At 40.1% G+C, this 27166-nt stretch overlaps 1 protein-coding gene across 1 annotated transcript in view; it reads left to right on the top strand.

Moving 5' to 3' along the window:
- LOC117531061 (coiled-coil domain-containing protein 186-like) overlaps window positions 1-26006 on the top strand; it is a gene marked incomplete at its 5' end in the record, with an annotated part of 28575 nt that extends 2569 nt beyond the window's left edge. The window contains 11 exon segments of the mRNA XM_034194083.1: window positions 1024-1087; window positions 1090-1121; window positions 4449-4535; window positions 4617-4759; window positions 6472-6727; window positions 8487-8676; window positions 11781-11861; window positions 13117-13161; window positions 13164-13347; window positions 22317-22536; window positions 25916-26006. Of these exon segments, the coding sequence (XP_034049974.1) occupies window positions 1024-1087; window positions 1090-1121; window positions 4449-4535; window positions 4617-4759; window positions 6472-6727; window positions 8487-8676; window positions 11781-11861; window positions 13117-13161; window positions 13164-13347; window positions 22317-22536; window positions 25916-25999 (1386 nt within the window).
- Window positions 26007-27166: the final 1160 nt, after the last annotated feature.

The following is a 27166-nucleotide window of genomic DNA, read 5'->3' as shown; positions in this document are numbered from 1 at the left end:
TTAGCGATTTTCTGGTCAGGCTGGAATTTGAACCAAGGATCCTCTGGTCTCCAGCCCAACACTTAACCACTAGACCATCACCTCCCCACCTGTCTCTGTCTGTCTCTTCAGAGGATCCTTGGGTACCACTGGAATGACTTTGTGTCAAACAAAGACTTAGTTGGGGAGACTTGGATGAGGCGCGTCACTTGCATTGTCACGGGACATCAGCGATGATATTTAGCCTTCTGATCATAATTTAACAAACTGTTACTGTTGTTGATACAACTCATCACTTTTTGCGAACAGTTTTCTTTAGCCAAGTTGAGGGATAAATATATGAACCTTTCCAAGTCACTGAATGTGTGTTGGACTTCATTTTGTCATTGTGCAAGAAGATTAGTGAGAGAAGCCACCAAGACAGCTCTGAAGATGTTCAAGGCTTCTGTGCTTGTAATTGTAAAAAAGGTGCATAGTGCACCTTTTGTTTGTAGCACGCACCACCAATGGTTCACCTTCATGGTGGAGTGGAACAAAGAAGGGCTTCCATACAAGAAAGCTGACCATATTTAGGCTTTACTCTTCTATGTGCCATCTGGCAAACTGCAGCTAGAATTTCACATCTTTCTCTGTTCCACTCATCCATGAAACTGCAGAGTTGTTGAAAGTCTTCACTTCAGTCACTTCATGGTTGTGTCATTTCAGTTCCATTGTGGTAATGTACAGAGACAAAATTAGAACAACTGAATCACTTTCCAAATTTATGTAACTGAGTGTATTATTAGAGGAACACCCTAAATGTATGTTCTCAGAGCTGGGAATGGGCCATTGCCTTGTTAATTTTCAAGAAAAATATTTGATGATTGAACACATGATTAAAATAAACGTCCACAATAACAATAACCGTGATACCCAGAAATGGCATTTAACGAAAACTACCCTGTTGCACTTTCTTTGTTGGTCACGACTGCGTTTTCAGCTATTATGATACGTTCTGTTCCTCACTGCATTATGACTTTATTTGTTTGCCTCTTTGCCCTCCAGGAGTCTGAGGAGCTCCGGTCCAATGAGCTTGATGCTAAACTGAGGGAGACCAAAGGAGAACTGGAGAACACAAGCAGGAACAAACAGACCAGTTAGAGGTGCGCACTCATCTTCCACATATATAAATGAAAATAAATGGAGTTTCCTTTTATAAACTTATGCCACAGCTTATCAAACACATGATGTTTTTCATTAATTCTCAGTGATATACACGGTTATTCAGGCCCATTAGTCAGTCTTTTACTGATGTGCTTCGTGCCAGCTCCTCTCGTTAATGTTTATTTTTGGCCGGTTTCATGAATTGGAAAGGTGTAATTTCCATAATTTGGCACATAAGTGATGTAGGCAGACTCATTCACAGAGATGCAGAAATAGACTTAATCCAAACAGAGTGGCCTGTTTTTGTGCCTGCACCATTCTAAGGAGAAATGCTTTAGAAATAAATGGCCTAGAAAAATCAATATGAAGCTGTGAATTTCAACAACATCCCAGAGGACATCGCCATTTCTTGCCCTCAGTCTGGTTCATGGAGTCAGATTGCTTATTTATTTTAAGTTTACTCGTATTACGTCATAAAATGTTCTAACATTTGATTTTTGGCTTCTGTGTTGTATATTTTTTCCAGATTTAGTGACGTTAGTAATTATTTGGCATTGTCAGAAGCTTTCAGATGCAGAATCTGGAATAACATCTTTGAAAATTCATGAAGATAGTGAGTCTCTTTGGCTGCTCCCTTGTTTGCACTCGGGGTTGTTGCAGCAAATCTGAGGTGGATCTGCATGTCAAATTGGCACAAGTTTTACACTGGATGCCTTTCCACATGGAGAAATGTGGCAGGGGTGGGTTTGAACCGGGAACCTACTGCACTAACCACTTGGCCACCACCCCTGCCCATAGAACATTAGTACTTAGAATATTCCAGAACATATCATTAACTACAGTTGCTTGAACGTCACTTGCCTAGTAATTATAGGCCAATCTCCAACCTTCCTTTTCTCTCAAAAATTCTTGAAAGGGTAGTTGTAAAACAGCTAACTGATCATCTGCAGAGGAATGGTCTATTTGAAGAGTTTCAGTCAGGTTTTAGAATTCATCATAGTACAGAAACAGCATTAGTGAAGGTTACAAATGATCTTCTTATGGCCTCGGACAGTGGACTCATCTCTGTGCTTGTTCTGTTAGACCTTAGTGCTGCTTTTGATACTGTTGACCATAAAATTTTATTACAGAGATTAGAGCATGCCATAGGTATTAAAGGCACTGCGCTGCGGTGGTTTGAATCATATTTGTCTAATAGATTACAATTTGTTCATGTAAATGGGGAATCTTCTTCACAGACTAAAGTTAATTATGGAGTTCCACAAGGTTCTGTGCTAGGACCAATTTTATTCACTTTATACATGCTTCCCTTAGGTAGTATTATTAGACGGTATTGCTTAAATTTTCATTGTTACGCAGATGATACCCAGCTTTATCTATCCATGAAGCCAGAGGACACACACCAATTAGCTAAACTGCAGGATTGTCTTACAGACATAAACATGGATGACCTCTAATTTCCTGCTTTTAAACTCAGATAAAACTGAAGTTATTGTACTTGGCCCCACAAATCTTAGAAACATGGTGTCTAACCAGATCCTTACTCTGGATGGCATTACCCTGACCTCTAGTAATACTGTGAGAAATCTTGGAGTCATTTTTGATCAGGATATGTCATTCAAAGTGCATATTAAACAAATATGTAGGACTGCTTTTTTGCATTTACGCAATATCTCTAAAATCAGAAAGGTCTTGTCTCAGAGTGATGCTGAAAAACTAATTCATGCATTTATTTCCTCTAGGCTGGACTATTGTAATTCATTATTATCAGGTTGTCCTAAAAGTTCCATAAAAAGCCTTCAGTTAATTCAAAATGCTGCAGCTAGAGTACTGACGGGGACTAGAAGGAGAGAGCATATCTCACCCATATTGGCCTCTCTTCATTGGCTTCCTGTTAATTCTAGAATAGAAAATTCTTCTTCTTACTTATAAGGTTTTGAATAATCAGGTCCCATCTTATCTTAGGGACCTCATAGTACCATATCACCCCAATAGAGCGCTTCGCTCTCAGACTGCAGGCTTACTCGTAGTTCCTAGGGTTTGTAAGAGTAGAATGGGAGGCCGAGCCTTCAGCTTTCAGGCTCCTCTCCTGTGGAACCACCTCCCAATTCAGATCAGGGAGACAGACGCCCTCTCTACTTTTAAGATTAGGCTTAAAACTTTCCTTTTTGCTAAAGCTTATAGTTAGGGCTGGATCAGGTGACCCTGAACCATCCCTTAGTTATGCTGCTATAGACGTAGACTGCTGGGGGGTTCCCATGATGCACTGTTTCTTTCTCTTTTTGCTCTGTATGCACCACTCTGCATTTAATCATTAGTGATCGATCTCTGCTCCCCTCCACAGCATGTCTTTTTCCTGGTTCTCTCCCTCAGCCCCAACCAGTCCCAGCAGAAGACTGCCCCTCCCTGAGCCTGGTTCTGCTGGAGGTTTCTTCCTGTTAAAAGGGAGTTTTTCCTTCCCACTGTAGCCAAGTGCTTGCTCACAGGGGTCGTTTTGACCGTTGGGGTTTTACATAATTATTGTATGGCCTTGCCTTACAATATAAAGCGCCTTGGGGCAACTGTTTGTTGTGATTTGGCGCTATATAAAAAAATTGATTGATTGATTGAAACTATATTGCATAATTTGCTGTACTTTATACATTGCTGTTGTTATAATAATACCCACACTCAGTGGTAGGGTATGTAAGCGTATTGTTTTCAGTTCTGTGTGTGTGAACAAAACAAATGAAAGAGTTTTGATCTAATATGGATCAACCCTAATTTAATGTTTGAGAGTCAAGTACAAAATAAATCAGTCATAGGTCACAGGTCAAGACCAAAATTTGGGCTCATTGCCCATCTAGGAGATTTTTCTTTAATATAACTAGTTAAATATATGGTTCCTTTTGAAACACTAATATGAAGTCATGCATCACATTTCTATTCGTCACACTACTTTTGACCATGTATGAACATCACAGGTCATAAATGTTGAACTCAATCAGTTTGTAGCCAGTACGAGTTACACATGGTGGAACTGTTGTGTGTTCATCAAGGATAAAGTGGCCTAGTTTTGGACAGACTTGATGAAGTGTCAAGGCCACAGAACCACATATGATGGTATCACTGAATCACAAAGAATTAATTTGCATCATTGTGTCAGACATGTAGGCACAGTTGTTGCACTGTCACATTGCCCTTTGTTGTTGTTGTTGTCGTCATAATTCTTGAAATTATTTAAAAAAATTTAAGCCATAAGTATTCTAGAGAAGCAGAAATTACTTGTATGAGTAGACTCAAAGTAAGGCGGGCACATCTAACGTGGATATCGATGTACCTGGCAGGTCCATCGGGTGAAGGCCAAAGAGCTAGAAGACCTGAAGAAGAATTACAAAGAGAGCATAGATGAGCTTGACACCCTCCGGACCAAGGTGTGTCTTGAGTCTAAATGCATGTCTGTCTACAGTAGGATGGACACACTAATGTGGCCGTCAAACGTGTGTGATCTGTAGTTAAAGTGTTTGGAGGATGAGCGTCCACGCTGGGAGGATGAGCTTAACAAGTACAGGGAGATCATTAACAGGCAGAAAACTGAGATCGGCCGCCAGCGGGAGAAGCTCGACGAGATCACTGCATTCGAGGAGCAGCATGAATGGTACTAATACATTCTCACAAAACTAGTGCTCAGTCATACATGGTAGCACATGCTGAAGAGTAAAGTCAATATATACATTATACATTATCTTTTAAATGAGACCTGTACAATACAATTATTTAGTAAAAATATTGCCATTATAAAATTTGTTTTGGTTATTTTTTCCTGGTAGGTGTGTTTGTTACACATAGTTAGTTCAAGCACCTTTGGAAATTCGAAAACCTGACAGTAGTTGCTGTTGTGAGAGTTTCTGGAACCTGCTGGTGGGTTGCAGCATTTAAAACAGATTTGTGATTTCACTGATGAGCAGATCAGTTAATCAGTGAAATCACCTGCTGGAGTGGGTGGTTGCAAAGAAAACCTGCACCCTCTCTGCCCTTTCTGGAATCAGTGTGAGACCTCTGATTTAAAAGATTAAAGTACTGCATGAATGACATCTTTTTGTGGCATGGAAACAAGTTTTGCACCATTTAGGTCTTTACTACGAGAGCAGTTAGCTCAGTGGAAAATGATTGGGCCTATATGTAGGCCTGGGTTTGATTTCTAGTTTTATCAGTCTGTGTCCATGGACAAGACACTTTATTTGCATCATCTTAAAGCTAATCCCAGTGCTCTCCCTTTGCCCTACCACTTCACATTTTCCCTTCATTTTGCACATTTGCATGAATGTGCAAGTTGAAGGGAGAGTATTGGGGTTGGGCCTTAGTCCCAGTCTCACACTTCCCCAGTCTTGACTAGGGAAGTAACCTGTGATGGATTGGTGTCCTATCCAGGGGGAGTTGTAGACGCTCATTTACTTCATCCCAAGTATCTGGGGATAAAGTGGTGGCACCAATGGGCCTTAAGCCCTACATAAGACTTAATACTGAGGTCTTTAGGAGATCCATTTTTATAACATATTTAGCAGTATCACCATCTTAAAAAAAGCCAAAGTTGTATAACACAATATACAGAATATGAACCCGTTGATGTCATCTGGCTGTTTCAGCTGTCAACCTCATCTTGCATGAACTGTATTACAGCCTACATAGCTTTTTAGTAGTAGTTTCAGTACGGCTGTGCAGGCTTTAACGTGGTTGTTGTCATTTCTTTAAGTATGTAGCATGTGAAGACAGGACTTGGACCAATATAGAACACAGTGCCGGAATGGGTGCATGTGTGAGTGCCAACCATGTGGTTTGGTAGTGGAAGGGAAAAAAATTCCCTGTACTTTCCACGTTGCTGAATTGTTGCCTTGTGTACCGTGAGTGGGTACTGACAGCAAAGACTGATTTATGCAAACGGAAATGCTCTTCACTTCTGTTATTCTGGTTGTCAGTTCAAGCAGTATGAAGTTTTTCCACTGTGTATGGAACCATTTTTAGTATTTTGGCAAGAGCAATCAATCAGATGCTGCCAGCTGCAGGCTTTTTTTTTTTTTTAAGTCTTCTTCATAGCTACTGAAGTATGTGAACGTCATCATAGTTGCGGGTTATTTTAGTAAGCCTGCAACTTATTTTTACATATCTCTGTATTTTAAGCAGAATTAAACATTAGTGGTGTCATTTCATACCTCACTTTACTGGTTTTATATCAGTGTTCTCAATGTAGTTGCAGCAGTAATAGTGAATATTTCATATACAAATTAAAGGAAGTTGTGTAACTGTTATATGAGGTTTACTGCTTTTTTAATAAACAGTCAGTTGTGCTATTATAATGTCTTTTCTCCACAGTGACAAACAGCAGATCACATCTCTGCATGATGAGGTGGACAGCTTGGCCAGCCAGATGACTGACTTGCAGCGTGACGTGCAAGGCAGCAGGGAACGTGAGGCAGAGTTACTGGGCTTTACTGAGAAATTGAGCAGCAAGAACGCCCAGCTTCAATCTGAAAGCAACTCGCTTCAGGCACAGCTGGATCAGCTCTCCAACAACTTCACGGAACTCCAAGCAAGGCTGCAAGAGACCAGCAGACTTCTAGATGATAAGGTCAGGAAAGTGCACACAAAGTGATGCAGTGTGTTCATCCAGCAAACATCTTGCATGATCCAGATATGCAACTTCTGTGGATTTGATGGATAATTAAAATTTGCTAAAAATGTCTGCAAAAATAGTACATGCACTTTTTCTGGACTATATGTCGTTGTTGTTGTTGTTGTGTGTGTGTTTCTGTTTCGCGTTTACTTGTTTGGCTTTTCCTCTGCCATATTTTGAAGCCACTTTTGCATTAAAAAAAATCCTACATTATCATCTGTGGCCACAAGATGGCACCATCTACACACAATAACTAAGAGCTGCTCTTGTATACTGATTTGGCTGAAGTGCTCTCTGATCCACGCTCCAGAGCCGAAGGGAGCAGTAATGCACTATTAAGCTGGATGACAGCAAAAAAAAACAAGAAGGAAAAAGACCTCAATGAGGGGATGTGTTGAAGTTTAGAGAATGAGTGAAATTCATAAATCATGCTGTCAAACTGAAAGACCATGCTCTTGAATAAAGATGGGGAATAACGTTCATACTACTCAGCACTTGACTTGCTTGCATTTTGTGGAACAGCCGACACTGCAACAGAGGAGGATGCATCAGCGTAGGTCAGGCCAAATATATAATTATTTAAAAAATGTATTATTGTTTTAAAAGGTTTCACATGTAGTGAGGGGAAACATCAACATTTCGCTCCTCCTTGACATGTTTGTTCAGTGATGGCAAGAAGCAGTTTATACTTAAGTTCTTTGACTTGTGCAATAACTAGCCTGTTGGCTTCTGCTTACTAATGAGCCATTTGCATTACAATAATAATGTGCAGATTCAATTCATTTTGGTACTGGTTACATGAAGTAGTAGCACCATGTTTCAAAAATGAATGTGACTTATAGACTGATAGGACTTATTATATATGCTGCCACCCCCCGACACATTTTGGACAGATGTGACTAAAACACCATTGTAACATATAGTTTATATAATTTTATTGTGTTTTTTGCAGGTTTCTGGAGTCACTTGATGACTGTGTGACATGACCTTAAAATTTGTCACACAAATTTACTGCCACCACGATGCAGCTCCAGCAGAAAATGAGTGAATGAATAGAAAAACTTGCGTATATGTTTCTTTATATCACATCACAATCTGACGGCCCTAAAAATACTGAGGTTTACTGGGATTCCAATAGTCTCACTTGTTTCCCCCGTTAACATTGAGCATTACATTCAACAGAAACAAAAATTGTTTTGTTTGCTTCTGCACATTAGAGGAGAAAGTCAGCCAAAATTGACACAAGGAGCAGTTTGGCTCCTGTCACTTTGCTGCACGATGTGATGTCATGCTGTCCGAGCACCCACCTCCCGCTGTGCTGTGTGCTGCAGCTGTATGTGAAACAAGCTGTTGAGAACAGCTGCTCGAGGACCTGGAGTAGAAAACAGATTAACAAAGTTGTTAGACTTCATGGAGCTGATTTTTATATTGTAAGGGAAAACATGACATTTTGGTCATGTGGTGCATTTCTCTGGTCGTGATTCAGCTAGAAGATGCCTCAGTGTTGAGGATCTCAGAGGGTGGAGAAGGCCCAGCTGATGCCCACATGTCAGATAGTTATTTTCCAGTTGTCTGTCACGGTAGTTGCCAACTGAGTCCCACTGTATATCACTGCACATTCCCAGACCTGAATCTGTCATGGCTGTTGTTGAAACTAGCATTCTTATTTTTGTCCCTTTTTTTTTTTTTTTTTTTCCCCCCTTACATCATGCAGTCACGGGAGCTGAGGCAAGAGGAGGTGCTGAGGAAGCAGGAGGTGCAGGACCTGTGCGAGGAGCGAACGATGTTGCAGACAGAGGTGGGCCGTTTGAAAAACCAAGTGGAAGAACTGAGAGATGAGCTTGTGACTCAAAAAAGGAAACAAGCTGCCAACATCAAGGACTTGACCAAGCAACTCATACAAGGTTAGAAAAAGCTTCACATTTCTGTGACTGTATTATGGTTCAGAAACCAAATGAATTCAGCTGTTATTAACAGATGATTAAGAGTGGCTTTCAGGGCTGCCAGGACTCTGCAACTAGTAAAAAGGCTTCACAAGCAGCTGATAGGCCTGTCTGTCTTTATCTTATGTTAGTCAGTCATTGATGTTAAAAGATGCCACCATGGCCCTAAATAAGAGGTTCACTGGTCCTCACCTGTATCTATAATAATCCAAAATTTCAGAGCTGAATATGCAGAACTTTTCTGGACCCACTCACTGAGTCACTAACTCTATACAATCCTGTGCTTTCCCTGTTAATTGCAAGCAACAACACAGGCTCGTAACACTGATTGGGAAGATTGGACAATATAGTATTTTATGCTAGAGTTGATTGGGGTGGGGGTGGAGGGGGAAGAGTCTTAATTGAAGTACATTTTGCGTGAGTGCTAAAACAGCAATGTTTTCTAGAGGATAAGACGTCATGCGGGTTATGGTACCCTTGGCAGTTTCTGTGAAGGCTCTCAGTTGTCCAGGTGGTTTCCAAAGTAGAGAAGCTTGAATCTTGGACTGGACTTGAGAGAGGAGTGAAGGAGGCATTGTATGTGAAACAGTTGAAACCCAGCCTTAACCGGAGAGGGGGCCTGAGACATGCTTTGTCCCCTGTTTACAATGGGGTACTCAGGTCAAAGCAGTTTCAGTCCTTTGTTCATGGTAATGAGTCATTCATGTCATCAGAGGAGCCGTCAGGAGAGGCTCAGTCCCATTGTTAGGAGGGACAGCTGCCCTGTCATTGGGATGGTGCTACTAGAGCACAATAGGTGCTAATTAGAGCAATTGTTTAGTCACTAGTCAATAGCAGTCTGCCTCTCGGTAGGAGGGGTCTGGTTAGGTTTAAAACTCCAGCTTTTGGGGCTTCTGTTATTCTTCTCTACAAGAGTCAAGACAGAAGTCAGACTACCAGAGCAAGAATTTTAGCTGAGGAAGCTTCTGCGACTTGAAGCGAAACGTCCTTGCGTCAAGCAACCCAGTCCAGAAGATTCATGCTTCTCTACTATGTAACCTTGGCAGGTTCGTCAACAAACCGTAAGACCAGTGGTGGGCACAGTTCCGCTAATTATCAAAGCTAAAACAAACTAATTGCGGACAAATTATTGAAATTACAACACGTCTGTCGTTTCACAAAGTGAAAATATCAGCTATATGTTTTAGTTTTAAAGTAATGCACTAATTTTGAAGGTTTTAGCGTTTAGACACAAATACTGCATTATGGGTACATTATACATCCCGACACAAGAAGATCTGTCAATATCTCCACTGGAAAGTATGCACGGAACTGGATGGAAGTCAAGGAGAACATCTGGGAGCATGAGCCAGCACCAGTTTCATCCAACGGAAAAGTAAAGTCATCTACGACAAAAGATCCAAGCAGGAAGACATATCAAAGGAGGTGCAATAAAACCTGATATCGTCATCTGGAACAAGTAAGAGAAAACAGCCAAAATCATGGATGTGACAGGCCCCAATGACTATGGCCTGAATTGAGCTGAAAGGGGAAAGATCACAAAATACCAAGACCTGAAAAATGACCTACGAACAACATGGTCATTGAAAGACTTCGATATCATCCCAGTTGTGGTGGAGGCAACAGGTCTGATGAAGAACAACCTGAAGAAATACCTTGAGGCAATCCCCGGTCACGCAAGCGCACATGAGGTGCAGTTGTCTGCAATTAAAGGAACGATTACCATCTTGAAGAGAGCCCTCGGATACAACGCCACCTATGGTTAGGGTAACTATAGAGCAGGGGTGGGCAGCGAGGGCTGAGACACTGCAGGTTTTCCTTGCAACCAGTCACCTCAGCAGGTGGGTTGCTGATGAGCTTCTCCCCTGAACATAAACACCTGATTGTCAATTAAATCACCTGCTGAGATGATTGGTAGTAAGGAAAACCTGCAGTGTTTCGGCCCTTCATGGCACATGATTGCCTACCCTGCTATAGAGCCTAGGGTGCAACATTATACCCCAGGTCTGGGGCCCACTGCATTCTATTAAAAAGAAATCAAAGATAAATGAAAAAACAAAGGTACATTAGTTTCCATAGACGGGCAAAATAGAGTATAATTTATACCATCATGTGCAGTCAAATTTGATATTTTTTTCAATCTCAAATAAATTAAAAAGTCAGACCGGAGCCATTTTTATCCATTGCGTTTTTGACATCTCTCAGCCAGAATAGTACAGATTTCCTCCTTGCTGTCGTTTGACTTCACTGGGTTGAGTGGAAAGCCTATGATTTAAAGTTGGGTTGCGCGTGCAGATTAACAGAGAATACAGGATGATTAGAAACAAAGGAGCTGAGAGTGCACAGATAAGTGTCGAGCTTAAAGAGCTCATTTTCTGTGCCTGCTTATTACTCTGGACACTCACAGCACTGTTCTCTTTTCACAAGCTTTGCACACAGTCTGCACATGGGACATGGCCTTTCTTTCCGAGTGAGTGAATGTGATGATCGGAGGTGAAGTTGGGCTTCATGGCTTCAGCACAGTCACTTTTATGCGGGAAAGGTTCAACTTATTTGGCGTCACATCACATTATACAGATGGACCATAAATTAAAATGCCGAGTTCATTCAGCCAGTGATGTTTGGGTTACAGCATTGTTCTATGTTTGTTTTGGCATGCACTTGTCTTCAAAGATGTGTGTGTGTGTGTGTGTGTGTGTATAGCATGTGCCACTCCTCGCCACAAATGCATCACACAATCCCACACAGTTGTCATCAGTCTCAAGGGTGGGATGATTGTTTTGGTCATGTTCAAAGCATTTGTCACTCTGTTTCACTGGTCGTGCGGCGCCCCTCGCCAACACGCCACATCAAAACCCAGAGACAGAATTGTTACATCACTGGCCAGGAAGCAGATGATCCCAAGGTTACACGCTATGTTAAACGTCATACACAGTGGCAGTCGCTGGTATTGGTGGTGCGTGTCAGGGAGTATAGCATGCCAAAAGGGTGCCGTGAGAGGGGCTTTAGTTTCAAATCAAGTCATGTGTATCACAAACTCACAGGTGCCATCTTTCATTTTGCAGCTCGAAAGAAGCTGGAGCATGCTGAGAATGGAGGCTGTGACCGCGATGCTGGAAGTATGGGAAGTCGCTCCAGTTCTTCTGGTAACTTTGTTCTAGTGGTAGCGCATGCAGGGTTTATTGTTTTCAGGCCTGTCTGAACAAAATGACCACTTTTTAAAAAAAAAAAAACACAGTTTGGGCCAAACATCATGGAATATTTGAGGGTCGACCAAAGACAAAGTGGTAGATTTTTAAGGAAATCAAAATTTTTGCACAAACTCTGTTGGGGATGTTGAGGGTGGTTATTTTTCAATTTTCAGTTTCGAGTTTCAACCTATATTCAATTGAATACACCACAAAGACAAGATATTTAATGTTCAAACTGATAAACTTTATTGTTTTGTGCAAATATTTGCTCATTTTGAAATGGATGCCTGCAACACATTTCAAAAAAGTTGGGACGGGGCAACAAAAGACTGGGAAAGTTGATGAATGCTAAAAGAACACCTAATTGGAAACACGTGAGTGTCATGATTGGGTATAAAAGGAGCATCCCCAAAAGGCTCAGTCATTCACAAGCAAAGATGAGGCGAGGATCAACATTTTGTGAACAACTGCATGAAAAATAGCCCAACAGTTTAAAAGAATGTTTCTCAATGTTCAGTTGCAAGGAATTTAGGGATTCCATCATCTACAGTCCATAATATAATCTGAGGATTCAGAGAATCTAGAGAACTTTCTACATGTAAGCGGCAAGGCCAAAAACCAACATTGAATGCCCATGACCTTCGATCCCTCAGGTGGCACTGTATTAAAAATCAACATCATTGTGTAAAGGATCCTACTGCGTGGGCTCAGGAACACTTCAGAAAACCATTGTCAGTTAACATAGTTCGTCGCTACATCTACAAGTGCAAGTTAAAACTCTACCATACAAAGCGAAGCTATACATCAACAACATCCAATTGAATATAGGTTGAAGAGGATTTGCAAATCATGTATTCTGTTTTTATTTACATTTTTCACAATGTCCCAACTTCATTGGAATTGGGGTTGTATTTAGAAAAAGTGAGATACATTTTCCCAAAATAAGACATTTTTTTTTTCTTACGTTAAAAAAAATGTTTGGCAAGGTTATTTTTCTATTTAGACAAAAATTGTCTTTTTTTTTTTTTTTTTTACTGTTTTACTGTTTTACTTTCTTAGATATCAGTTTTTGCAGTGTGACTTGTGGCTTTTTGTAACATCAGAATATTTTGATTATCAACTGCTTGCTATATGTAGTTCTTCCTCCCAAGCTGCACGAATGGGCAGTTTCCTGAATTGAAACTGAATTGCCTTCATTTCTGTTTCATAGGCTCCTTAAACGCCCGCCACGGTGGTAGCAGCGGTGTTGAAGAACGATCCCCGAGAGCCAAAGCAGCCCCTCAGTCGTGGTTGTGGACAGTTTCCCAGAGGTTGACAAGGCAGTGCTGGTGGAACGTATTGTTCGGCTACAAAAGGCCTTGGCTCGCAAGCAGGAAAAAATCGAGTTCATGGAGGATCACATCAAACAGCTGGTGGAGGAGATTCGCAAAAGACCAAGTGAGTGGCACAAATCAGAGTGCAGCAGAAAAGAGAGATGAGGAGAAATCATTTTACTGGAACAGCTGTGCACAAAGTGTTGAGGTATTTGATTGTCCATTCATAATCAAAAATAACGCAAGTCGTGTTTCAGACCTTTGAGAGCTTGTTACAGAGGCACAAAATTACAGAAGCACAGCAGCATTAATTTAATACAATTCAATTTAGCACAAAATCACAGCATACATCACACTAAGGCCCTCCACATGGGTAAGGTCCAGCCTTACTCCCCCCCCCCCCCCCCGCCCCCAAAGAAGCACATGGACATCAGACTGTCTGTCACATAAAACTATGTCATCATCCACCATGATTGCACTCCATAACCATGACCTAAAAGGTTGTCAACCCCAGACAACACCGTTACTCTAAAATGAACAGTAAAACAAAAATGTTGGCCTTGCCCATAAGTCCTTACCTGGGATAAGCGATCAACCTTTAATTTTCGAGTTTGCCTTGAGGTCAAAGATGACCTACAATTAGGTCAAATTTCATATTTAAGTAAAACATGTCGTGTCATAAACCAAAGTAAAGGACCTGATAAGAGGATCCAGAATATATCAAACGTTTTATGTTATGACATCATATGGTGACGTCATGATGAAAAAACCTGCAAAATTTAGATTTTTTTTTTTTTTTTTATGTGGAAAAAACGTGCAAATCATCATTGCAGATTCTTGTAAGCTCATATATCAGTCCAATGGAGATGCCTTTCAGCACACAAAAGCGCCAAGGTCACAGGAAGGTCAAGCACAAAAATCGCCAAGAACATTTCCTGGTCGCGTACTTTTTGGGAGAGGTGATGGTCTAGTGCTTAAGGCGTTGGGCTTGAGACCAGAAGATCCTCGGTTCAAATCCCAGCCTGACTGGAAAATCACTAAGGGCCCTTGGGGAAGATCTTTAATCCCCTATTGCTCCCAGTGTGTAGTGACCGCCTTGTATGGCAGCACCCTTACATATGGGTGAATGTGAGGGTGGGCATGGGGTGAATGGCCCATGGGTGAATAGTAGCATCTGCTGTGAATGGGTGAATTGTAAAGTGCTTTGAGTGTCTTATGCAGATGGAAAAGCGCTATATAAATGCAGTCCATTTACCATTTTGCCTCCAAATTTGGCATGAGTATATTGAATGGCCTTGACCATTAGTCGCTCTTCTTGGTGGTCGTTCCTCGTGGTAGTCTCTCGTTCACCTTTTGGCAAGATACCCGTCACACTCGGGGTGACTTTTTTTTTCTTCAGTTTTTCTTTTTGGCGTCCTCATTGGTCAGCAGCCTTTCAGGTCATGTTGATGGAATGCTTAAAGATGGATGATGCCTCCATGAGCTTCGTTATTTCCTTAGTTGTGTGATTCTGATGTTCTTGGGGGGTTAGTTTGTCTCATTTATACATTATAAACACGTGGCCTTACAGTACTATGAGATGTAAAGAACTGAGCTTGATATTAATCTACTGACATGTCCCTGAAACATTTCACAATACGTTTTCTGTCTTTGAAATAATACTGTCTTTAGCAAAAGTTGACAGGCATTATATGCTTGCAAACACTTTATTTTCCTCTCACCCTCCACCTGCTTCATTTTTATTATATTGTTTACTCGTGTAAACAGTGCACCTCTTGGTAAATATCCCTCAGAGCTATTTATAGATGAGTAAGTGGTGAAAAATGTGGCTATGAATTGCTGATTGCTTTCCATCATCATCATAACCACCAGAAAGACGAAAGCTGTTCAGACGACGTTATCGTCACTTTGTATGTAGTTTATATTTTTAAGTGTTCAGATTTTAAAGTATGGTTCATACGTTGAATTGTGAATAAGGTGAAAGTGTGTCTGTGTACTACCACTGTACAACCGTGTTTGTGGATTCTGTTTTTCACATAATTGGGTTTGATTTAATCACTCTGTAAATCATACGGTGTGTGAGATGCAATAGTTGGTGCTATTTTCCACTCGCACACTGCAAAAACTGATATCTAAGAAAGTAAAAAAGACTTGTTTATAGAAAATTTGACTTATTTTTTGTCTAAATAGAAAAATAAACTTGTCGAGCATTTTCTACATGAGAAAAATGTCTTGTTTTGAGAAATGTTTGCTAGTTTGCTAAGAATTCTAGCCAAGCAAATTTTTCTTACCTCATTGGCAGATTTTTTTTTGCTTAATACAAAACAATTTGGCTAGATTTAGGATTATTTGGCTTATTTTGAGAGGGGCAGTTTTTGCAGTGATTTGATCTGGCACGCTGATGTTATGCGTGCAGTCTGATGCTCTCTGGATGGTTCAGGCGCACTTCCGTACTAGTTTGAAAGGCAGCCATGGTTTCAACTACAGTAGTGTTCAGAATAATAGTAGTGCTATGTGACTAAACAGATTAATCCAGGTTTTGAGTATATTTCTTATTATTACATGGGAAACAAGATACCAGTAGATTCAGTAGATTCTCACAAATCCGACAAGACCAAGCATTCATGATATGCACACTCTTAAGGCTATGAAATTTGGCTATTAGTAAAAAAAAAAAGTAGAAAAGGGGTGTTCACAATAATAGTAGCATCTGCTGTTGACGCTACAAACTCAAAACTGTTATGTTCAAACTGCTTTTTTTTTTAGCAATCCTGTGAATCACTAAACTAGTATTTAGTTGTATAAGCACAGTTTTTCATGATTTCTTCACATCTGCGAGGCATTAATTTTGTTGGTTTGGAACCAAGATTTTGCTCGTTTACTAGTGTGCTTGGGGTCATTGTCTTGTTGAAACACCCATTTCAAGGGCATGTCCTCTTCAGCATAAGGCAACATGACCTCTTCAAGTATTTTGACATATCCAACTGATCCATGATACCTGGTATCGATATGTAGGCCCAACACCATAGTAGGAGAAACATGCCCATATCACATGATGCTTGCACCCACCATGCTTCACTGTCTTCACTGTGAATTGTGGCTTGAATTCAGAGTTTGGGGGTCATCTCACAAACTGTCTGCGGCCCTTGGACCCAGAAAGAACAATTTTACTCTCATCAGTCCACAAAATATTCCTCCATTTCTCTTTAGGCCAGTTGATGTGTTCTTTGGCAAATTGTAACCTCTTCTGCACGTCTTTTATTTAATAGAGGGACTTTGCAGGGGATTCTTGCAAATAAATTACTCAAAATATATATACTCAAAATCTGGATTAATCTTTTTAGTCACATAGCACTACTATTATTCTGAACACTACTGTACATCACTGGGCACAGACGATTTAACGTGGTGTCCTGGATCAAGCTGTTTCTGGTCAGAAATAAAGATGTGAAGAATATCACTCTTGAAGACATCAAGGAAATGTAGGTACTCCGTGCATTAGCGTGTTTCTCAATCATGGTCCTCGGGACCCCAAGCACTGCACGTTTTTCTATTTGCTACATATCACTCAGTCAGATGTGTTCAGCCAATAATCAGTCAGTCTGGCACTGGTCTAATTATAATTTATGTACTTTAATTTAGCACTTTGGTGTGAAGCTAGGTTAAGTCTGCTGAGCTCCTTATGGGACTAAACAGAAACATGCTGTCACTTTGGAAAGATCTGATGTCGTTTTTGTATGATTTCAGTGACTGTTTTTATTTTTAAATTGGGACGGGTTTCAGGCAATATTTGCCATTGTGTTTGGTTTGGTTCTGCTGACCTTCTCCCTACCCAACCCACAAGGATGGTTATAATACTAATACAGTTTCCGCTGCCAAAAATGAACACATGCTACGTACATGCCGTGTTTCTCACTTTCTGCACTTGCTGGCTGCATTTTCCCTTCCACTGTCTTGGTTTGCCCAGTCTGACATGTAGCAATACTTTGACGCAGTACTTATGACACAATATGGCATCACTCCATCAGCTGATTGATTAAAGAAGTCAAAGTAAACTCAGCAGCATGGGCGCCCGCCATGGTTAGAATCCCACCCACACCCTCATTTTTAATCTTGCAGCTAATCATGCAACGTCTAATTATTTCTGCTCCCTTTGCACTTGTTGCTTTTCCGATTGTCAAAAAAGGGAGAAATATAGCATTTTGGCATAACTGAAGTGAAATAAAAATGTGATACATTTATTGGCTTGGAGATTTTAACTGGTTGCTTGAATTTGAAATTGGTTGTGATGGGTTAGCTATTTCTTTAAATTGGAATTGCATAAAGGATTGTGGGTATCATCTTTTCCAAACTATATGTCATGCGGGAGTATTAGTTTATTTGTCCAAAAATGTGCCTCAAAGAGTGGAGGGGAAAAAAAAGTCTGTCTCATTGGTCTGCAAGTCAGATTGTTGTTCTTTTTTTATGTTGCCCCACTGTTTCATGCAACCAGAAGCAAAAATAATCTAATCAGTGCTTTATGAGTTCATAAGGCAAACACAGCATTAGCGAGCAGAAGCTAATGATAAATGTTACAGGGCAGAAAATTTGAGAATAAACTGTTTCTTGTTGCCACTGAATTTACGAGTGTGGTCTGGTCTTTCAGTTTGAGGGCATGATTTATTCATTTCACTCCTCTAAGACCCAGCGCACTGTCTTCATGTAGATCTTCTTGTTTTACAGCAAGTGGCATCCAACTTAATGGTGCATTATTGCCACCTTTTGTTTCTGGATTGTATAGCTATACTGATATATACCTGATCTATACTCTATATATCAGGATAGCTTGTCATGCATGTAAACATTGCCATCTTTTGGCTCTCGATGATAGTGCAGTATTTAAAAAAAAAAAAAAATTTATACATGCATGTTTGTTGTACATTAAAAAGCCCACTTTTTTTTTTTTTTACATTATTTGGCATCTGTCTATATTGAACTTGAGATTATTTTTAGAAATAATTATTTTCATGGTTGCTTAATTTAATGACTCATCATTTAATCTCTAATTATTCAAAAAGCTTTCAATAAAATCTGTTTCAATTTCCAAAATTTTGTGTCAAGTGATCTGCTCCCAAAAATTTACAATTACATTGATATTGAAAAAATGAAAAATGTAGGAAACCTCACTTCTGACATGCTGGAACAACTGAAATCATTTTAATTGATTCACGACTTAAACCCTTGATTGACTAATGAAATGTTTAAGTGTCATTTTTATGTTGATCAGCTTGATTGTTTCAGCACTACATAGTCTTCCATATCAAATGCTTTAAGCCTTTAAAGGCTCAGTAAGAGTATTTAAAGGTCAACACAGCCATGCTGTGACATTGTCTTTCTTTGTGGATTTCTCTTTCTTCCACTTACATTTTTCTCCCTTCATTTTGTAGCTTGGATTTAATCCATTAGCCTCAACCTAAATTCAACAGTGAGGACAAATCCCACGATTGCAGGGCTAAATTTAGTTCTCTTAAAACCTCAGCTAAGGGAAGAAGGTTGCGCTAAATAGGATGTGGATGTGAAATTGTGTTTTTGCCTTTTCTGTCCCTCCAAGACAACATGGGTGGATGCCTCAGGGCTATCTGTAAGCCTGGGGAGAGCTGAATAAAAGAGATGAAATTAAAAAGCTAATGGCCCCGTTGCAATGGAGAGTTGGTGAATTATAGATTTAATTTGTTATTTACCATCACGCCCCCTCCCCACACCAAAGTATCACTCACTGACTGTTAAACTGACAGCGACATGGAGAGAAGGAAGAAGTATCTGCATTGGATACATTCATACAAAATCCCTTCTGCAGGGTTGTGTGGACTTGTGATGGTGTTGTTTGCATTTTAGAATATAACCTTTGTAAAACAATAAGAAAATAACATTTACTTATTGGAGTTTTAGTACTACATTTCTACACAGAAGTGTTCTGCCTCTCACTGATAGTGAAACGTGCACCAATATTTCAATCGTCCATTCAGCATCCATCATTCATCCAGTAGGTGGCAGACATGTCTATGGCATAATGGATAAGCCAAAAAAGTTGCTTTTATTTGTTTTAATTGATCTGATGCATTGCATTATCATATTGACAAATTAGAGGAAATGGACCCAATGTCCATCTATACACTCCCTACATTTTACAGGGTGCCTTCTGTGTTGTAACTATTTACCAAATTGCCACTTTGCACATTCTGCATGGCCTCCTTTTTCAAACATTTCTCAATTCACTTTATATCAATTCAATTTATTTTCATTTATATAGCGCCAAATCACAACAAAGTTGCCTCAAGGTGCTTCACACAAATGAAGTCTAACCTTACCAACCCCCAGAGCAAGCACACAGGCGACAGTGGTAAGGAAAAACTCCATCTGATGATTTGAGGAAGAAACCTCAAGCAGACCAGACTCAAAGGGGCGACCCTCTGTTTGGGCCAAGCTACTGACACAATTTACAAAACATTTCTTTTTGTTTTTACTAAAAACTCTCACGATGGAGCTGTGGTTCAAATATGGACCCTGCCAAGCCTAGTCCAAGGTAAGTGACATCGTATGGCTCAGGTGCTGTGTTTGGATAGGGGTGTTTTTTTTGTTTGTTTTTTTTTCCCCCTTATGGCTCCTCTGTAGTGCCCACATAGCCATGGTTTAGCATTTGTCTGTGTTACAGAGTTGTTGCTTGGTTTGAATAAAATAAAAACTAGTATTTTTATTAAATAGTAGAATTAAGCTCGACATGAGTAGTTTCTTGATTGACGTCTGTGAAGGACTTGAACTTCTTTAACGTTATTAAATCACCTGTCCCCCTGTCTCTGAGTTTTATTTTATTAGGCAACCTAATCATGCTGTTTACCTCCTTTTGGAGGGTAATTAGTGTGTTTAACAGAAGTTGGCGGCAACTCATGTACGGCGTTCTCATTTACAGCCATAAATGAGAGACACACCAGTGCAACCTTTTCTCAGTCTGAGGATCTACTGATACAAATAATAATCCAGTACCGATCCTTGTCAATGGAAAGACTTTTTTCTAAATGCCTGCTTCAGAATTACAGATGCAGTCTTTACATTCAAATAACTTTGTGAATTTGGCTGATTGCTAATCTGATAATCAATACTCAAGTAAGGCCAGAATCATTGTGTGGTATAACTGCCTGTTTTTACTGTTTACATGACAGTAAAAACTTGCTGTGTAAAATCCAAATGAACCTTGAAGACTTGAAGTCACTGTACCTAATGAAAAGTTACCAACTTCATTTGACTAATTTTCTACTTCACATCTGTTCAAGTTAGCCATCGCACAAGAAGTGCACGTGGATGTCGTGCAAATTTGCTTTCCTTTTTGTGTGGTACTTGTTGTCTTTGCATCATTCAGACGTTATCTATTTGCTTCCTCTTAATGTACTTCTTTTCAGTTATCTCGCTGAGATTCATCCACGAAGAATCCTTGCGATGTCACATAACAGTTGTTCGTCTCTTTGTAGAAAAGCTTCAGAAAATAAATAAAACAGAGCAGAGAAAGAAAGTCATGCAGAGCCTGGAATTGGAATAAATTGCTGCTTATTAGCAGGGGGCTGAAAAGTGTTGCTGTTTTTAGATGTCAAGTCTTCAGATATACATGCTGAGTTGTAAATGGGGCGCTTTCTTTTCATTGGGCCACTAAATAGCACTTTTCACTTCTTGTCCTTTTGTCTTTGATGCCTGTCTGTCCTTAATGGCTAGCGGTTGTCCTGAGCTTTACCACTTAAGGTTGATGACTTTAGAAATGCACAGAAAAAATATGAACATCTATTTTCTATTTCACATACAAACTCTTTTTTTTTTTTAAATCTGTTTTTGTCATTTTTATTCTATGTATGTATTTTTTCCTTTTGCATCATACAACAACTAGTACACTAACAAATCCTATCTTCTGACACAACTGCAAATTAAAGGAGAGTTTTGACATTTTCCAACTTTAGTTTTATTTTTAGATTTTGGGGGGGGGTCATCTTTTCACTCAAGACAAAAATGAATTTGGATTGTTACTGATTTGGAACGCAAGCACCAGCACAGGCTAACTGGCTAATTAACGTTAATGGATGGGGCAATCTGACGCAGTCAGAGTAATTGGCTTCTTGTCACCACTGAACAGGCAAACACCTCATTAAAAAGGGCTAAGGTAAGCAGCTGGCACTTTCTTAAAGTTTATTCACACTTAGTGTAGTACAACAGCGAGCAGGGGTGGTGGCCAAGTGGTTAATGTGCTTGGTTTCAGTTCAGAAGGTTCCGGGTTCAAATCCCACCCCTGCCACATTTCTCCATGTAATGTGGAGTTGCGTCAGGAAGGGCATCCGGCGTAAAACTTGTGCCAATTCAACATGCAGATCCACCTTGGATTTGCTGTGGCGACCCCAAGTGCAAACAAGGGAGCAGCCGAAGGGACTTATTATAGTGTAGTACAACAGCATACGTTTACCTCATCCAGAGATTCTGTTAATTTTAACCCCTTCAGTTATGATGAATAGTTGTTTACTCTGTTTGTGATTGCCCCATCCAGTAACATTATTAGCTGGTTAGCCCCGCAACATTGTTTGTTGCATTCTAAATTAATAACGTGCCAATGAAATTAGTTTTTGTCCTGAGTGAAAACATGACCCCCAAAATATCTAAAAATGGGTTGAAAAATGTTGCCCTTCTACTTTCAATCTTGTTTTATTGAGATATGCATTTTTAACGTGAACAATTCCACTTTCTCAAAAATGCACACAGTTGATTGATGGTATAGTGGCAGCTCTTTTTTCTTTTCTTTCTTTCTTTTTCTGTGCCTGGGGCATTAATATTCTTTTGAGCTTTGACCGAGTGCAACCTTTGCGCATACTGGAATTACTATTCAAGTGGCATACACTGCGTTTGCGAGCTTAAATTATGTTGCTCTGTTGAATCTCAGTATTTTATCCCCTAAATTCAAATTTGTCTTTGCCAAGCAGCTGGACGGGTTTCATCTTTGAACGTTTACAAATGCATATTGTGCTATATTCACTCTGTGTGATTCCTCTGAAATGGTCATTGAAACTAACCTGCACCTTCCACCTCATAGAATTATCCAGAGCTACGTGCTCAGAGAGGAGTCGGGGACCCTCTCATCAGAGGCTTCAGATTTTAACAAAGCCCACCTGAGCCGACGGGGGGGCATCATGGCTTCACTTTACACCTCCCACCCGGCGGACAGCGGGCTGACCCTGGACCTGTCCCTGGAGATCAACAGGAAGCTGCAGGCCGTGTTGGAGGACACACTACTTAAGAACATTACTCTCAAAGTAAGTTCCCCCAAACAGGCACAAAGCTGTAAATACAAACAAAATGGTTTATGTAAAAGTTGCTGAATGTGCATGCACAAGCGCTAACATATTGTTCAGATAGTTCAGCTCTTAAACGAGGAACCTGCCTCAAATTATGCATCATAAGTGAAAGAAGCTGTTTTAATTTGTGATTTACCAGTTACCGGATCATTAGTGCTGGAGGCATACATTTGCATACCGAGAAGGACGTTCTTTAGACCACATAGCCATCAGTTTAGCCAGCTTAAATTTTTTAAACATAATTTATTTGATTTTAATGCCCTGGGTCTGCCCCTTTTGCCTTAATTTGACCCAAAATATAATGGCCAGTAGTGGGCACAGCTAACCAAAAGTTAGCTTCGATAACCATTAATCCAATAACTGAAAAGTTATCTTTCATGACGCTAAACCGATAAACTGCTAAAAAAAAAAAAGATCTTTATTACAGATAACCGATAACTTTTAGTATTGATTCGGACACGGCCACATCAGATTACACTGTCGGCTCTGATAAACCAGTTTCACTTTCACTTTTCACTGCTGGGTAAATTCAAAGATCACAAACATATAAGAACACATGAAAAATGAATGAATAAAAAATAAAACCCCAAACACTGTCATCTTTCAAAAGCAGTAAAACACAGTATTAAAAGTCACATTTTATCTCAGTATATATGAACTAAAAAGCTGCTGCTTTTTTCACACATTTTGAACCCTGTGGCTTAAACAACCGAAATACATCCATTAATGCATTGATTGGCACAGTAAAAGACATGTTAGTAAATATAATTCTTTCCTGTTAGTGTCAGTGGGATTCATCTGAATAAGTGTCCTTTTTTTTTTAATCCAAAACAGTGTCTGAAACACTGAAGAATAGTCCCTCTGTACACAGCTGCACCGTCAGAGCTCCTCTTCCCCACTGAGTCTTGGCCATTAAATTATCCCGTCAGCCACAAAGAAATAAAATAAAGTTAAAATTAGTCCGTTTTGTTTGTTGAGTGGACGACTCACTGTAATGTCCAAAGTGAACCTGAACTACACTACCCACAATGCTCCCTGCGTCGACGGGCCAATCACGTCTTGAGCTTTATGACGATGTCATCAGCACGTGACAGGCAGCCAGTCTGCCACAAACACACAACAGATGGACTAAAATGTTTGATTTTAGGGTTTACAAACATTTTTGACCGTTAAACTTTGCTCACTGTACCAGCAAAAAAAAAAATGTTATCAGACTGAAAGTTATCGAAACTAAATTTATCGGAAGATAATCCGATTATGGTTTTAAAACGTATCTGAAAAGCCAGTCCGCTAGCAAAAACATTAACTTTGATAATTATCTGTTATCAGATTAGCTGAAATGTGCCCACCACTGATAATGGTGTACATAGTAGCCCAGGCTCAAACCTTTTGCCACTTTTTGTGAAAACCACTTACGTTTTGTGGAATTTTGCCAGTAAACCAAAATTCTAATAATGGAATTGGACAAAAGGATGGCCTCCATGGTTGAAGGTAGTGCTAATGATGAATTGTGATCATTTCCATGTTTGTGTGTTCTGGTCAGTTTTATGCAGCAATAGGAAGGAAGTTAGTACTATTTAGACCCTGAGATCCTTGGGTGTCGGTGTCACTTGCTTTCAAAAATTTTAAATATTTCAGCATCAGCTGCTCCCACATAAAGTGGCATGAAGAAGGACTGATCTTAAAACGAGCTGCCATCCTCATTGGTGTGGCCTGCATTTCCATTTTTTTGCTTTTTAATGTTAGTGGGTGCAAAAAAAAAAAAAAAAAAAAAAAAAGCTTTAATGCGTATGAGTTGCCCCCCCACCCCCCTCCAAAGGAAAAAAAAGAAACTGCTTCATATTGTTTCAAATCTATCTCAGATACCCTGTGTAGAGAAATGAGGCGGCAAATTGTATTGTGGGTGTTTTTTTTTTTTTTCTGATGGAATTCTTTTATTTATTTTTGTAACCTTGTTCTCTCAGTTCCTTTTATCATTGCTGATATTGGAATGACTTTTCTGTTAAGACTTCTTTGATTCTTATAAAAACAACGCACGTCCTTCAAACTTTTACATACTTCCAACAATGTACTTTTTCTATCCAGGCTATTTTCTCTAAGAGAAGGTCACTTGCAGAGGGCAGACCTTCACGACCTATAGTCTGCTTTTCTATGATGCGTATAACAACACGCAGCCCTCCACAACAACTAGCGGCCGCACTGAGCAGAGAATGTGTGTCATGATCGGCTCAGCCGCTGTCACTCCGAGCGACCATGCCCCCAATTACAAATAACTTTATGGCTTATAACATCTTCAGCTAAGAAGTTCAACAAAAGTAATTCACCTCCTGTACAGTTATTTTAATTTATATGGTGCCAAATCACAACAAAGTTGTCTCAAGGCACTGGTTGGTAAGGTCTAACCCTACCAATTGTTCCAGTTGTACTTACAGTTGTCATGCAGGGGAAACTATCTATAGAGAGCAAAACTGTTTTTGTACTAGGCTGTAAACATGTTTACTTCTGCTCTAAAGTTGGATGTTTTAATATGGACTTGAATGGGAACCTGCTTGCTTTTGGAGCACATGTCACGTGGCCAGTCAAGGACCTGAAACTGCAACTTTTTCTTGTTCCAGTAGCGTTTCATCTGAGGCCATTGAAGTTTACCACATGGTGGATTTCTATAATCCTGCTAAAAATCCAGTCACATATTGAGAACAAATTTAAATCCTGTTGGAAACATGACCTCATTGGTGAAGGTTGGTGTTGGGGGCTTGACGTCAGTATGTGCATATGCGTCAGTTGGGTATATTGATCTCAGACTGGCGTCCTGTCCAGGGTGTACACCACCTCGTTCGCTATGATTGCTGGGATAGGCTCCAGCCCCCCGCAACCCTTAATAAAACCCTTTGGATTAAGCAGTTGAAGATAAGTAAGTGAATATATTGACCTCAAGAGGCCTGTTGTCTTTGGAATCAAAGGTCAAGGTCACTGGAGTTTACTTTGTAAAACTAATAGGATTGGAATATGTCTGGCTGCCACCAAACATGGGATGTGTGCTAGGCAGGGTGACCCCAAGAAGCCTCTTGATCTTTGGGGTCAAACGGTGTAAATCACTGAAGTGTACTTTGTAAAAGCATTCTGTAGAAAAGCATCTCGTCAATCGTAAGCTTATCAATGTTAGCCCAGAGCGATGTGGGTTAGCGCAGACTTGCTTGTGCTTGTTTTTATACTACATAATAAATGTTGTAAAGTATTTTCTGCTACTATTACACACTGTAGCACCCCCCCACCCCATGCCAAAGTGTGTCTCTTCCTCACGGGTGTGTGTGTGTGTGTGTGTGTGTGTGTGTGACAGGAGAACCTCCAGACGCTGGGAGCAGAGATCGAGCGACTGATGAAGCAACAGCGGGAATCCAGCAAGGCTGTGAAGAGCAAGTGAAGGAAGAAATGAGGCGGGAAACCCGCTGACACCTTATCATTGTCTACTCCCAACATATGAAGGCACACGCTGAATGTTTTAAGTGCCAGTAGTACCTGGGGCTAATCCGTGGAGGATGTCTTAACTTACTTGAACTGTCACTGTTCCATCCACGCCTCTCTTTTTTTTCCAACACGAAGACTCCTGTTTTCCCCTCTGGATGCTCCCTCTGGATTACTAGTCATCGAGTCGATTGTCCTCTCGGCTAACTGACTGAACTCACGATGCTATAATTATGAATGTAAATCGAAATCTGTCTGTGAAACGGTTCCAACAACAAAACACTGATTTGCTGTCCATGTCTTCCCATAAAAAACTGAATTAAGCAGAGAATTTGTATCTTATATGTTCTTTTTCTCTGCCGTAGCTCTGAGAGGAGGATAGTCATTGTCCACCTGTGTCCACTCAGCATCTCGCTGCGTCTCATGGTGTCCCGCTGCCAAAACGCCGCATGTGTTTTTCAAAAATTCAACCTCAGCTTGAACATAGGTAAAGCTTGACCCTCAGAACAGAGTGTGCCAACAGAGCTTTTTTTTTTTTTGGTCTCTCTTTCTCGCTCACTTTTTTTTTTTTATCCTCTCTTTGTTCTGCATAACACCTGGTGCGCTGATGATGCAGCGAGCTTCACATCAGCAGTCCCGCCCACGTGGTACTGGTGCTACACTGAAATGAAGACACTATCTTTGCATTGTGTGGGAGATTCTGCAGCTTCAAATGAAATGGGAGAAAATCTGTGATGAAAACTAGAACGGCACTAATGAGAGTGCTCACTTCCAGAAAGGCCCAAAACATCCCAGCTGTTTTTTTGTTTTTTTTCCCCCCCCTTAATAATAAATAAAACCACAGGGTCCACTTACTAAAATGGATTTGCTTCAGTGGGACTTTTCCAGATGAAATAAATATAATATATATATTTTAAAACAAAATAAACTGAAAATCTGACTTTCTGGTAATGTTAAATTATTTTATATCTTAAAGAATACCACCAAAATTTGATGGAATTATTTTCAGTCCATCACCTGTCAATTTAAAAACCGTAAGTGTACATTTTATGCCATAAAATAGCTGTCACCTGTTTTTTTTTTCTTCTTTCTTTCTTCTAGCGAGAGCGAGATTGCGCTAACAGAC

The sequence above is a fragment of the Thalassophryne amazonica genome, chromosome 18 (genome assembly GCF_902500255.1).
Source record: "Thalassophryne amazonica chromosome 18, fThaAma1.1, whole genome shotgun sequence".
NCBI lineage: Eukaryota > Metazoa > Chordata > Actinopteri > Batrachoidiformes > Batrachoididae > Thalassophryne > Thalassophryne amazonica.
Note: the sequence above shows the minus strand (reverse complement) of the source record. Positions and strands in the feature narration are given on the sequence as shown.